Here is a 15554-nt window from a genome sequence, read left to right as displayed (position 1 = left end):
TAAGAATTACGATTATCAATTATATGTTGTCTTGTAAATAAAATCTAAAATCAATAGACAAACATGACATCACTCCCGTGCAAATACTGACCACTTAACTTCGGTGATCGGACAAAAACAGGTGTTTTCAACGTACTTACAGTGTTCTAAGAGAAACAATTGCAGAATTTTTTTTAAAGAAAGAGCAGCTGAAAAGAATGTAAACGCGCCGCGAATTTAGGACATTCGGTCTTTAGATACTCTTTTAAAATATTGTTAAACAATTTTCGCATACTTGACGGAAAGTGCGTCAAGATCTCAAAGGGAAAATGCGTGAGTCCCGTGTTTCTTCTATCGCCAATTTAATAAAGGCATTATTATTGTTATTATTATTATTAAAAAGATGCACAAAACAAAAGAAGCAATCCGAATAAAAGAAAAAGGCTCACATTGCCCTCGGATGTGTCGTTGTACATTCATTCGCATGTAGGCATCTCCGCACAATTTGGGACGCAGTTTGCTTGGGGTCTTCAATTACACGGCATACTCAGATATGTTCTAGAATGATGATAATAATCGTGCGGTAATTTAGGGCTGTAACATTTTCCGGATTACTTTCAAGCGAGTCTCTTTGGAGAGTACTTCGATTTTTGTAAAGAATACAGGCCATATTTTTCCTTTGTCTACCTGTTAAGGGATTTATGTAGTCGTATACTTCTGTAAAATTATTGCTTGTTTGTTTTTTCTGTTACAGACAAGACAGAAAAGCGCCCTTCTGAGCTCAAAAGACCGTTAACATCAAAGTTCAAAGGTGTTTAGTATTTATTGTAGTCTGCTTTTGTGGTTCTTGGACCGGACCCTCTTTTTCCGATACAAAATTCACTAAAAATAAATCACCATACGTTATTTCACGAAGGTCAGATTTAAGAATCAAATGAACCAATTCGATGGGATCACAAGATGAATAATTCCTGCAGAAAACATTTGGAAATTGAAATCAACACATGACAAAATTGATTTGATTATTTACATTATTTAATAATACCAGTAAAAAAATAATACAATCTTATCACACTTTACACCCAAGCGTGCCAACCTTCATACATTCTTCCCAGTAAATTTTGATCGGTAGCTTGATCTATTAAACATTTCACTTGATCTTCCTCCGACAATTTCCCACTTTTCCCAGCTCGAAAGTTTTCGGATGGCACGCCTTCCACAACTTTAATATACTCTTCCAGATAAGATGGATTGTGGCTATGCCCACTTCTTAGTTCTTCAATAGTTACGCTTACTGGATTCACTCCTCCTTCCAATTTACTTCGAGCGTGTTCCATTTTTTGCTTCGAATACAAGGACTGTTTCAGTTTATGCCCACTAGTCTCTTCCGAACGACGTGCGGCGTCCAGCCAATCGATTGTCGGTTCCATTATAAACACATTCATCGTAGATAAAAGTATATCGGAGCTTTTCCTAAACGCGCGCATGCAGTGTATCATTGTTTCTTGCAGTAAGCCGTGCTCGTTAAAGGGTTGGAATAAGTTTACTATATGAGGTGTGAGGCGTAGAGGTACAAGTTCGGGTATTGGTAATATTTGTGTACCGAAACCGAACGCGCAACCAAAATCTACTCCTATCGCTGCCCCGGTTTGTAGAGAGATCATAGTATTTGACAAGTGACGGTCTCCTATTCCCAGTAACCATTGGGCGGTGCAGAGTACAGCATAGCTGACAGTAAACTGATGACGTAAAGCAAAAAAGTTTGCAGAGTCAACACTAATTATTGTGAACGCCCTCCTGATAAAATCATAATCAGTTGCTTACAGTTGTCATTTGTTCGTTACCTGAGAATATCTGCCGGTACGCGACTGACCAATTCCAGATAATTGGTAATGGTTTTACCTCGTGCGTAATTCATACACGCTCTACCGTAATAATCTGGAGGTGCCATGTTCTTGTTGCTCTTTGGTGTTGCCTTTTCAATCCATTTGTGGTAACTACTGAGAGCGCTATTGTAAGCAACTTGTTCTGCTTGATTAGCCAAAGCCTCCACAATGAATTCTTTCAATTCTTTGGTGTCATCTAACCATTCAATTATACCAAGTGCGCTAGTGAGGGGGATAACCTGAAAGCAACATCGGCAATTCTCCTAGTTCTAGACGAAATTGCACCGTACCTGATAAGTTTCTATGCGCATTTGTCGCTGGTTACAGGCAATGTTATGCGAAAGAATAGTATTCATCAAATTAAACACTTGCTCTATTCTTTGATCCTGTCTCAAGTCCTCTCCAAACTTAACCAAGTAATTATACTCTTTTGCATCGTTGCCTAAAATTGTAATCCTGATGGGTCTTCTCAGCGAATTCAGCACCAATACCTGTAGAGTTAATGATTAAATTTATCGTCAGATACGAGCAAACATACTGAAGGTGCAAATCCCATTATCTTTGTATGGTACTGTGGCAGAGGTCGCTTATTACCCAAGTACTGTCCGGGTATTTCCAGATTTTCCCGCAACTCTGTACTTTGGAAGTGTTCCAGCCAAGGGCAGTAATCCTTAAGTATGACGCTAGTGTACTTTATGCCTTTTAACACTTGTACCATGCCGCTTAATTTTTCACAGTTTCGTTTTAAATCAAATTTTCCTAAAAAGAAATGCTTTGTATCACCTACACACAAAAGGAGCATAGGACTACAGTGCAAATTTAATTATCTTGGTTGTTATTCTCAAATTATACTCAATTATCTGGAGAGGGTAAAGCAACAGGGTCCTTTATTGAGAGGAACAGGCTGTGAACCTGGTTGTGAAGGGTGGACACAATGAGCCGGACATAATAAAAAAAAACCGTCAAAGTGAAGAAAATATAAAGAGGGCGTAACCAAAATGTGAAAAAGACATACAAGTGTAAAAAAGCCTCGCGATAGATGTGCAGATTTAAAATGAGATGGTGGGAGAGAAGAAAAGCAGCCTCGTCCTAAGACTTTTACTTCAAGCAGCTCAGGAGATGAGCCTGGATTCTGTGTAGTAAATGCACTATTGCGTAGTAGTATTTTTGAGCAGGAATGGGCAACCTTTTTTTCCAAGGGACCAAAATAAAATATGCGCCACGGGCCACTATTTCTTTTTGGTCTTGACTTTCTTTCGTAAAAATGATTTTTTAAAAAAACAATAAGTACTCCTGATAATTGCCACGATTTTGCATACAAAATTTACCAAATGTGGATAATAAATCCCCATAATAGCTTGTATCCAAATTTTCATTTCTGTACCTTAGAGGTAAAGTATACTAAGTCACAAAATTCAAAAGTTTACAGAAAACCGAATTTTTGAAATTTTATCAAAAATTTTTGTTTTACGGGACCAAAGAGTAACATACTCTTTGACGGGACTGTTTACTTCTTATGAACTGTTTCAAATGATGGACTTATTATTGTTATGTGTAAACCAATTTTAATACATTTCTGCTCTAAAAAGGGAAGCAAGCATGTTCCATTATGTACAGCTGCATGACAAATATGGATTTCCTGAACTGTTGGAAACAAAAAAATCTATTTACAAAAAGTATCAAACAGAAATTAAACGAGCTAAAATTGAAGCTTGTGATCAGTACATTAGTAACTCATCAAAATGCATAAAAGCAATGTGGCATGTTATAAACTCACAAAGAAAATCTGAAGCGACGATAAATTGTCAACATATATCCGCTGAAGATTTTAACACCTATTTTACCTCCTTCTCAAGTACCTTCTCGCACATCCGTTGTCAACCTCAGGAAACTGTTGAACCTAACTTTATCCCTACATCGATTGAGGTGTTTAAATTTAAAACGGTTTCCTCCATTGTTGTTCGTGATACACTTTACAATTTAAAAACTAGTAACGCCAAGGACGTTCATGGATTAAATACTAAATTAATAAAAGGCAACATCAGTTTCTTAGTTAAACCTCTGACCACTATAATAACTAGTATTATCGAAACTGGAGTTTTTCCTAATGATATGAAAACGGCGTTGGTTATATCGCTTCATAAAAAAGGCGATATAGAAAACATAAGTAATTACAGACCCATTTCAATTCTACCAGTTTTCTCAAAGGTCGTTGAAAAAATTTTGTATGGACAGATAATAACCTTCTTAGAAACAAACCTGTTATTGTACCCTAACCAATTTGGATTCCAGAAAGGTAAATCCACTTCCAACGCAATTATCAAATTTGTTAATGACACTCTAGAAAACTTTAAAATGGGTCTACACACGGTCTCTGCTTTCATTGATTTATCAAAAGTCTTTGACTGTATGTCACACGACATCTTGGTTAACAAACTAAAGCGTGTATATAATTTTAGCAACCTAAGTTGCGCATTAATCCAGTCATACTTAAAAGGCAGGAAGCAATGTGTGTTATACAACTCTAGAATTTCGGAAGCAATACCTGTTACACTTGGCGTACCCCAAGGGTCAACACTTGGTCCTTTATTATTTCTAATGTATATAAACGACATGTCATCTGTTTTATCACCATCTACTCGTTGTATATTGTACGCGGACGATGTTACGCTCACTTGCAGCAGTAAGGAGTCGAATATACCCTATGCTAATATCGAATTGGATATTAAAGCTCTCGAACGCTGGTGTGCAATTCATAACTTGGAAGTTGAATTCTGATAAAACGTCAATTATTTGTTACTCATTACGTAAACAGAATGCAATCAATGTTTCTGGTCGCACTAGTGGCTCTTTTCTGGGGTGTGTAATTGATCGGCGTCTCAATTTTAATACGCATTGTGAAAATTTATGCAGACAAGTCAGCAAATCATTATATTTATTAAGAAGATTAAAGGACATGTCATCTTTTGCAGTACGAAAAAATGCCTACTTTGCTTTGGTACACAGCAAACTCACTTACGCTATTTTAGCCTGGGGACATTGTGCGTCATGGAAATCCGTTTTCAGGCTCCAACGTAAATGCATAAGAACCTTGACTAGTTTAGGACATCGGGACGATTACTGTAACAAATTTGTAGAACTGAATATTCTAACATTACCCTGTGTATATATTTTGGAATCAGTTCTTTATGCAAAGGCTAACATGTCAATGTACAATTTTCATTCCGAAGTACATTCCTATAATACTCGCCAGAAGGACAATATTAAAAAAAACTACTGTCGTTTAACTACCTCACAAAATGGGGCAATTTATCAGGCCCAAACACTTTTCAACAGTATTCCGTTCTGTATTAGGCACTTAAGTCTAAAATGGTTTAAAAAGAAAGTTAAAACATTCTTTTTGGCAAATGCTTTTTATAGTTACGAGGAATATTTGAGTGCAGTTGGGAATTGGAATTTGAAAGTTTAAGACGTGTTGTTTGTTTTATAATTATATCGTTTGTAATTTATATTTTATACTAACTATTATTTATTGTGTTATGTTAGACTTTTTGTTATGGTTTATATATTATTAGATAATAATGACAACTGTAAATGCCTGTTAATGCATACTATACGAAACTATTAAATATTAAACTATGTACAGGGCGTGGAGAATTTTTTTCCTGTATGAAATCACAACTCAGATTAGAAAAAAAATCTATTTATTTGATAAACAACTTATAATTCAATAATTTTATTGAAATTAAAAAATATATCAATACTGTTCAACTATTCATCCTCTTCGTTGTTGTAGAAAATTTCCTCCATAAACGATAAGAAACAAGTATAAATTTTTTGAGGATTAAAGCAGATTTTTAATAAGCCACTTAAATTGAAAAATGGGATATTATAAAAATAATAAATAAACAAGTATAAATTGTGCACAACCCTTGTGCAGATAAAGCACATTTTTGTTTAACCGATATAGCTTAGTAAATGGTTGGGTTATAAGGGGAGGAAGCTCTTTACACACAAACATTTAAAGACCGCCTGGCATACATTCAAAATCCTCCGAGATTCCATTCTGCAGATTTTGCCTATGAGAGTACGTTCCTCCGACAAACCGTTTTCGAGATATTCGCTCTTGTTTTGACGACACCAATGGATATATTTCTTGCAGATGTTCCAATCGCCCTTTGTGAGTCCCCTCTTCCGATAATCTGTCCTGGAGATATAAGAGAATATATCCGAACATGATAAGAAGTCGAGGAGGAGGACTATGGTTGACAGAAATTAATTCCTTTCGTTGAGACCTTTCATTAGGACACTATGAAGGATAAAGCCAGCTCCTCTCCCATCTCAGGAAATAATTGGTGGGGGGGGCTTTAACACAGCGAAATTTGATGGCCATTTGGAACACCTCCAAGGTATATGGCTACCTACTGCAAAAATTCCTGGACTCTAGAAGTAGTTCGAAACAGCAGAAGTGGGTGCGGACGGACGGGCGGACAGACGGACAAAACGCAAACAATTGCACATTTTTTTTATTCTAAAAATGCACTAAAAAAATTGAAACATACTCCTTATAATGTACTAAGTCCATCAAAACAATACAACTATTGATACTATGTTCACTTATTACAGTTTACCTCGCAATGTTACTGCGACTTAGTACTGTTTAAAATTCCCTAACTCTGTTGTTTATCATCAAACAATACTAAATCCATATATTTCGTGTAGAACAACAAAACTTATGTGACTTAGTACAAAAAAGCAATTTTTGTGGAAAAATGGACTTACCTCTGAGGTACAGATTTATGCTTTTTTTAACGTAACTTGCCCATACCTGATTTAGAGAGTATTTTGTTGTACCCACCTGCTTTAAATATCACAACAAATTGCACTGTATCACTTACCCTTCATAATTTCTTTTAATTTGTGTTCGTACTCTGCTATCTTTTTAAATATAGGACCCTTTAAGCTTTTTGGACTTTTGTAATTAATATTAGGGGGGTACAACTCATCCATCAATTTCTGATAGTTCTCCTTAAACTGTTCCTCCGAATTCGAGGCGCAAATTCTTTTCATGTAGTACTCCAGCACGTTTGTTGGTGAGGTAACAGACGCAAACGCGTATAATAGCGTATCTACTTGTGTGTTAGACAATAAGAGACCGTCCAACCTGCAATAAGTAATGACATGATGCGTTTCAGACAACGTAAGCCCTTACGTTTCAATAATTTTTTTCCCGTAGATACCTATAGTGTTTGATTGAAGTTTGTATTTCCCCTTGCTTAGTCTGTACGCGTACATTATAGCCTGAGGGTACATCTGGGCTATTTCGACGATAATATCTGAAATGGCGAAAATAGCAGCAGTATCTAAATTGGCAAGCAATTGAGGAATCCAATTCAAGAACATCCACGTCGGAATTTTAGAGCTCTGAAATAAAAGTTAAATCAACTTTCCCAAAGCAGTTAATTGTCACCTCGGCTTGAAAAGTGCTTTTGAATTGGGCAAGGTCCTTACTCAATAAGCAGGGAAACAATTGTTTTCCCTCAGTAGACCCCAATTTCATAGCTCGTAATGTCGAAATAATGAAGGTTTCAACACCATCCTCTTTATTTTGAGTGCAATACGCCAATTTTAAATAGGAGTTTGCCATATGACTATACACTTTTAAATCGTCAGTCTCCATCATTTTTTTAATTTCATTTTCGCAATCAACCAAAGTTTTTTGCAGCGTATCTACACCAAATTGCCACACCGTTTCGGGATTTACTACAGCAGTGACTCCCATTAGAGCCCTCAGGGCATCTTGTTGACCGTTGAACAGTGCATTATCAGTCTGAGACAATGCGTATATTAGTTGAGTTATATCATAAACGTGCTGAGTACGTTTCACTACACAGCACAGTGCACTATCTTCAGGACTTAAATCCCCAGTAACTGGGCCTACAATGTTACCATAAATACAAGGTCACAAAAGGTTCACTTACCGAGCTTAGTCCACGAAGTTAGCAGGACAGTAAACCGTTCAGCTTTATTTTCAATTGTTTTCGATCTATAAAGCAGAACTTTACTTACAGCCAAGGACCACTGAGTCTCCTCCACAAGTTTTCGTAAATTAGCAGTTTGTATAAGCTTAACATATTTCCTAGCGATGTAATAATTATCCTGCATCAGGGCATGCTCAATAAGATTAACGTGTATATTGCATTTAAACTTCTTTAATTTCATTAAATCGCCCCTGATATCATCTTCATCCGCCAGCGCGAGTAGCTTTTCTTCAATGACCGATACAAATTGATTACGATAAACTGTAAGCGTCTCACTTAACAAGAGGGAGTCCAAAGGGTCACGTGCCAGATTGTCCCATGATTTCAGTAGATCGTCAATGATAAACTGGAAGTTACGCATGTTTATACTCGTAATAGCCTGAGTAAATAGATAAATGTCGATTGGTCCTTTTAAGCCGGAGATTGTATTGGCTCTCAAGTTTACAAACAAGGGGTTTATTGTCGACCAATTTTCCAACCAACTGGTTATTGTGTCGTTTAGATAATACTTCGCAGTGTCGACGTCATTTTGCAAAAGACACAACATAGCTAGTTCTTCGCCAAAGTTTGATTTCAAGTATAACGACTTTTCTGGATCTTTCAGGTAGGTGTTGACCGACGAAAAAATTTGACCGTTACCGCTGAGTGTATTGCGTAATTCAGAGGTAATAAACCAAGGCAGCAGCTTTTGTTGATTCCAACCGTTATCCCACAGATACGTCCACGTGTTGTCAGATTCAGTGCCGCAAACATTATCAGTAATGGCTTCAGATAACCTATCCCACTCTCCCAAAGCTGCAAATGCTTTAAAATAGGATTCGTAGTAAAAATCTCTTCTGTACTCAGACGTGTCTTCTTTTATCACTGTGGCGTAAGCTTCTTGAGCTGCCCTCCAATGTCCGATCGATTCAGCTTCGATTGCATGTAACACAGTTTCGTTACAGTTCATTTTTTCGAGGAATATCGAGCTCACCACATCCCATTCGTTCATTTCCTTATACAACCTTGACAAAATAAACAAAAATACAAGAGTGACCGATGGGAGATACATACTCGGCGAGTTTAACCCAATGATTAGTTTGCGGACTCTCCACGCCCCTCCTTTTCTTCGATGCAGGCGCCTCCTCGAGACTTGACGATAGGTACTCCTCGAGCAAAAGACTGCCGAGCGACAATAGTCCACTCTCTTCACTAACTGTTGTAATAATATTCGGATCAAATCGCATGGTGTCGGTGAAGGAGAGAGCGATATCTAAAAAGGTACCAATCGTGTTTGTCGCGAATTGAGTCGAAGTGTTCAAGATATTATTAATGCCCGTGTTCATGCTTTGACTAAATTCATCACTTTCGGCTTGGTCTTTCTTTATTTTAGTAATTAACGATGTAAAGAGAGACGTGTAGAAGTGTCTTGCTAAACTTGGATCACACTGAAAGGAAAAATATGAATGGACGACTTTGCAGACCAGAAAAAATAGGTAATACAGTTGCGCGATTAGCTAAAGCGAAATTTTCACGTGTGACCTTTGATATCTCTTGGACGGGCGGAGTTCGCCCAGGTATTCTTAGTATTTTTGTTGAGAAATAACAAATACGGCAAGCTTCAGGCACTTAGATTTAATATTAATAGCCCCCTTAATGTTGTTTTATTGTGGATAAGGTCTGATGATGAATCGGTTGATAATTTCGAAGTCGATTAGCTAAAGAAATATTAAAATTCAATTATTTGAAAAACGAGTTTTATTGTATCAATTTGTATCGACAAATAATTCACTACGTCAAGAAAATAGTGGTTGCTATTTAAAAACAGTATGCTCCTTTTGACCGTGCACAAGTATGCTACTGACTCCAAATTGAATGTACGTGGATTGGTAGCAAACTTTTTATAATTATGGATGCCAGAAAAAGCTTCTTTAAAAAATGTTTTGAAGATAAAATTTTCACCCTGTATAAAAAGCATATCCAGAAAACGGTTAGCCTCGCGGTTAGCATTACGAAAAAAAACCGATAAGACCTACAAAAAGAATTCTTTTGTTAAGGCTGCCCTCGAGAACACCCTATATACCTAAAAATACGTTTTAGGCTTCCCCTCAGGCTTCTCGTACCAACAAACCGTTACCATTAATCCCAACCATTGAGGCTCTATCATCCGCTTACAGAAGGATTCCCTGTATAATAAAAATGATTCAACTTATATGAATAGGTATCTAAAACTTGGAAATCATAATATTCCGTTAATATTCTTAAAGAAAACCCGAGATAAAACCCTCGAAAAAACCCATGATCTGATAAATAAGCACTCCAAATTTCACATTCGTCGTAGCTTAAACCAACTAGTTAAATAAAATAGGATAAGTAAGAGCGAGAGTAAGAGTTAAAGTTGATATACTGAGTGTTTCTTTAATTACTTTAAAAGCAGAGTGTATTTTCTGTTTTTCAGAGAAAAAAATTGACGAGGCTTTTCCTTTCAATTTTCATAATGCTTGATCTCGTGCCTGATGAAACAAATATTGCGCATTTTTTAAAAAAAAAAACATAGCGTATTGGAATCTTCCGAACTTGCAGGGTAGATACAAGGAGTTTTGGGGTTGAATCGATTGAATTTCTAAACGATGGCCTTTTTTGTCGAAAACACCGGGATATTGCACAATTAAGAGCTTACTTGTGATTCAAATTCGTAAAAAAAAACTTTTTTAAAATTGTGCTAAATCCTTAAGTTTTAGAGATAAATGTTATATAGCAAAAAAGTTCCCTCGTCACAAGAGCTTTCAATAAAAAAAAAGAAAATTAAAATCGGACTATTAGGAGCAGAGATACAAAAAAAATATATTGCGGCTAATGGCGCCATTTTGACGGCCACCATTTTGGTTTCCTGCACGGATTTTCGAGTGGCTCCCTATCTCAAAAGTTGCCTTTCGATATTAACTATTACCACAGAAAGTGGCATATTCCAATCAAAAAGTGCAGTATTTTCCCCATTCTAACCATGTACCCAACGTACTATAATTGATTACTTGATAGCTTACAATTATTTTATTGTTCAAAATGGGTTTAATGTAAGGGGGGATATTTGGAATATGCGAAACATGGGCAATGTTGCTAGGGTGTATGCTATATAGTTTTTTTTGCAAAAATGTAGATACCCTTTCATTCTATGCAACAATAAATATATTATTACAATTATACTTTTCAGTATGGGAATTTTTTGCCACACAGCTCGTTTTTGGACTTTTGATCCGGCTCATATTCACTGATCCTTGAACTCGTAGAAATCCATTGGCATCGCGATTTCGTTATAGAGTTAAAAGAGGAACAGAGGGACAGACAGACGGAGAAAACCATCTAGGTATTTCCTTTGGAAACCCGTTTAGTTAAGATATGTTATTTCTATGGTGGATTGGTTATTACCTTAGTTTTTTATTTTCGCCGCTAGAGACCATCCGAGTGTTACATATTTCATTGTCCTTAGTTCTTTAGTTCGCCGTTAGTGTTATATTTATGTCAGAGTAGGCATCTGTCATGAGAGATTTTCAAATGTAATATTTATTATAAAATGTGTTCTAAGTATTTCTTGTAATTATTCGCAACAAGATACAACATGGCGCAGTCGAGGCAGTTAGTTTATTAAACTGAGCAAAGTTTTCAAGAAGTATAGGTTCCAAAACGTCGAATAAGTGTATTGTTGAACAGCTGAACCTAATTATAAGAAGAAAAGCCGAAATGGAATTCAAACCTCCAGTTAATTTGTCACTACAGAGAAATTTAAGTGAAAACTGGCGTAAATTTAGACAAACTTTTGAAATTTACCTGAAAGCTTCCGATAAGTCAACAATGAAACAAAAATAGCCACTCTATTAAATATAATTGGTGAAGATGCTGTAGAAGTATACAACACCTTTACATTGTCCGAAACTGACATGGTGTCATTTCCAGCAGTACTAAAAGCTTTCGATGACCATTGTAGTCCCAAGAAAAATATCGTGTTTGAGCGTTTTAAATTTTATAGTAGAGTGCAGCAAGAAGGAGAAGGGTTTGATCAGTTCTTAACTGATATCAAGAAATTATCGAAGTCCTGCGAATTTGGATTATTAAGTGATGAGATGGTCCGGGACAGAATTGTTTTAGGGATTTACGACAAGGTCATTCAGGAAAGATTGTTACGAGTAGAGGATCTTGATTTGGCAAAGGCTGTGAATTTATGTCGAGCTGCAGAAATTTCAAAATCTCAGGCTAGAAATTTGCAAGGGGCTTCAGTCGAAGTTGAGGTCATTAAGAAAAAGTCAGCAAACCGAAATTATAAGTCTGTTTCCAAAACCAGTGGTGACAGGTTTGAATGTAGAAGATGTCAGACTGTTCATGGCGTTCGTGAATGTCCTGCCTTTGGGAGAAGCTGCAATAAATGTGGACAGTTAAATCATTTTGCAGTTTCCTGTCAAGTAAAAAATGTGAAGGTGCTACAAGAACAGAATGAGCAACCTGACGAATTGGTGTTCACCATTAACAGCATTGGGGTAAGAAATCAGAACAAAAAGGTTTTGTCAATTAAGTCATGGTTTCAAAATGTGAACGTTGGTGATCATGTGCCTATTAAATTTAAACTAGACACTGGTGCAGATGTGAATGTCCTGTCGCGTAAAATGTTAAGTGAAGTAGGTGTTCCAGAGTCTCAGTTACAAAATACATAATTTTGGAGGCATTTGGTGGTACTGTCTTAAAACCTCTAGGCATTGTTCCACTAAAAGTTCAGTGTAACCGTTGAATTTACTGATAACTTCATAATTGTAGACAAAATTGTTTCTCCGTTATTAGGACTTGAGTCTTGTATTAAGTTAAATCTTATTGCACGCAAAGTAGATGCCTTGGGTAAGTTTATGACTAAGGATGAATTTATTAAGAATAATCTAGAATTATTTCAAGGTCTGGGTAAGTTTAGGAATAAATGTGAAATCCAAACAATGAAGCCATACCGGTCATTAACCCTCCTAGAAGGGTACCATTTGCTATTCGCGACAAATTAAAGGAAACCTTGATATCCTAGAAAATAGAAAAATTATTTCAAAAGTTGATAAACCGTCTGGTTGGGTTAATAATATCGTGATTGTTGAAAAGAAGGATGGCTCCTTAAGACTTTGTTTGGATCCTCGTGATTTAAATTTAGAAATTAAAAGACCTGCATATGTCCTTATTCCAACTCTTCAAGATATAATTGGAAACCTTAAAGGAAAAAAGTTTTTACAGTGCTCGATTTAAAGGAAGGTTTTTGGCATGTAGAACTTACTGAAAAGTCTAGTGATCTTTGTACATTTGCTACGCATTTTGGTTGTTACAAATTTAATCGTTTGCCTTTTGGGCTTAATATGGCGCCAGAATATTTTCAAGCCATTAATGAAAGAATCTTTGGAAACTTGATCGAATTTTAAATTCCGTGATCATAGAGCTACTGCAAATGGAGTTAAATTTAATCCTAGCAAGGTTCAATTTAAGCAACCCTCAGTTAATTATTTTGGTCATATCTTTTCGGAGGATGGAATGTCAGTTGATCCAAATACAATAGCAGCAATTAAAGGATTAAAAGATCCCACAAATGTAAAAGAACTGCAAAGTATTTTAGGAATGATAAATTATTTGCGACAGTTTATACCGAACTTAGCCGATATAACTTCTCCATTGTGTGAATTATTAAAACAAAAAGTTGAATTTAAATGGTTAACTGCACACTCGGTTGTGCTAGATAAAATAAAAAACATAATTTCTAATGCTCCAGTGTTAGCTAACTTTGATGCATTTAAAAAAATCACCATACAAGCCGATGCATCCAAAGATGGCCTGGGGTGCTGTCTTCTTCAGGATGACAAACCAATTTCATTTGCTTCTCGTAATTTGAGTTCTAGTGAGAAAAATTATTCCCAAATAGAGAAGGAGCTTCTCGCTATTGTTTTTGCAGTAAACAAGTTTCATATCTTCAATTATGGTCGCGAAATAAAGGTAAATACTGATCACAAACCTTTGGTAACTCTGATGAATAAAAAATTGGAGATATTGCCTCATCGCGTTTGCAAAGAATGAGAATAAAATTACAGTGTTAAATTTCTTACCAGGAAAATATATGTTTATTGCCGACTTGCTTTCACGATTTTACCTAAATTTTCCAGAGAGCGAAGGTGATGATCAATGGATTTCTGAAACTGTTCATACTTTAAGCAAAAATTTAAATATTTCAGATGCTAAAAAGTTGGAATTTATACAGGCTACTGCCAATGATCCAGTTTTGTCAAAGGTAATGTTCTATATTATAAATGGCTGGCCTAAAAGTAATGAACTAATGGACGGTTCAATTAAATACTATTATAAGTTTCAAGCAGAATTATCTGTCGAAGATGGCTTGTTATTTATAAACCACCGATTAATAGTCCCGGATAAACTTAGATTCTATATTTTACGGCTTCTTCATGAACCTCATTTTGGTACTGTTAAGACCAAACAACGTGCTAGACAAATTGTATTTTGGCCAGGCATGTCAAGCAACATACAGAATATGATATCTAATTGTTATGTTTGTGAACGTTACCAAAATGCTAAACAAAGGGATTTATTGATTCCACATGAGATACCAAATATACCATTTTATAAAATAGCTTGTGATATAATGGATTATGCAGGTAATAGCTATCTTATTGTACAAGATTATTTCTCGAAATGGCTCGAGATCATTCTATTAAAAAACAAAACCTCATCAGAAATTATTAAACACCTCAAAATATTGTTCGCGACGTTTGGTATTCCCAACACAGTAATTTGTGACAATATGCCTTTTTCTTCCTTTGAATGCAAGAACTTTTCCAAAGAGTGGAATTTCCAGTTTTGCACAAGTTCTCCTAAATATCCACGCAGTAATGGTCAAGCAGAATGTGCAGTTCAAACTTGTGTGTTCAAGAAATGTTCTCACGACAATATTGACCTCGCATTATTGGAGTTTAGAAATACTCCCGTTTCGGGTATTGGTATATCGCCAAGTCAAATGCTCATGAATAGACTAACCAGAACCAAGCTTCCTATTCACACACAATTACTAAAACCCGCAATTCCTAAAGATGCACATAAAAAACTTTTAGCCAAACAGGAATATTTTAAACGAAATCACGATAAAAGAGCCAAAAATTTTAACAAAAACTTGAAAGCAGGTGATAATGTTCTTATAAAAGATCAGTTTTGGGAAAAAGGACAAGTAGTTGGTAATCATTCCACTCCTAGATATTTTAATGTAATTAATAATAAGAACAATGTTGTTAGAAGAAACTTTAGCCAACTAAAACCAACTAATACAAAATTTGAAATTAACAACTCATCAAACTGCTCACATGCTCATGATCAAACTCAAAATATGGATTGTTCTTCTGATAACACCACTGATAATAACTTAGAAACTATTAACAATCAAACCACCATTGAAATTGATTCTACAAATGACCTAATTCCTGATTCTAATATTAAACAAACGGTTACACACAGTGGTCGGATTGTTAAATTACCGAATAAGTTTAAAGATTATTTTATGTAATCTCATAATAATGTTTTGTTTTAAGTTTGTTTTGATTTGTTTGTTTTAGAAAAAAAAGGAAGATGTTGTATTTATGTCAGAGTAGGCATCTAT

The 15554-nt window shown here is 35.8% G+C and overlaps 1 protein-coding gene across 2 annotated transcripts in view; it reads right to left on the bottom strand.

Moving 5' to 3' along the window:
* Nucleotides 1-992: 992 nt before the first annotated feature.
* Nucleotides 993-15554, bottom strand: part of LOC116166624 (DNA-dependent protein kinase catalytic subunit-like) — a 42375-nt gene continuing 27813 nt past the window's right edge. For both annotated transcript variants that reach the window (XM_031481623.1, XM_031481624.1), the window contains exons 9-17: nt 8960-9333; nt 7847-8910; nt 7336-7802; nt 7078-7289; nt 6764-7029; nt 2404-2624; nt 2156-2356; nt 1824-2104; nt 993-1776 (exon numbers count right to left, since the gene is read on the bottom strand). In XM_031481623.1, the coding sequence (XP_031337483.1) occupies nt 1056-1776; nt 1824-2104; nt 2156-2356; nt 2404-2624; nt 6764-7029; nt 7078-7289; nt 7336-7802; nt 7847-8910; nt 8960-9333 (3807 nt within the window). In that variant the 3' untranslated portion in view covers nt 993-1055. The remainder of the gene's footprint in view (nt 1777-1823; nt 2105-2155; nt 2357-2403; nt 2625-6763; nt 7030-7077; nt 7290-7335; nt 7803-7846; nt 8911-8959; nt 9334-15554) is intronic.

This window comes from Photinus pyralis, unplaced genomic scaffold, assembly GCF_008802855.1.
Source record: "Photinus pyralis isolate 1611_PpyrPB1 unplaced genomic scaffold, Ppyr1.3 Ppyr1.4_LG3b, whole genome shotgun sequence".
NCBI classification, from domain to species: Eukaryota; Metazoa; Arthropoda; class Insecta; order Coleoptera; family Lampyridae; genus Photinus; species Photinus pyralis.
This window is presented reverse-complemented; position numbering and strand designations above follow the sequence as displayed.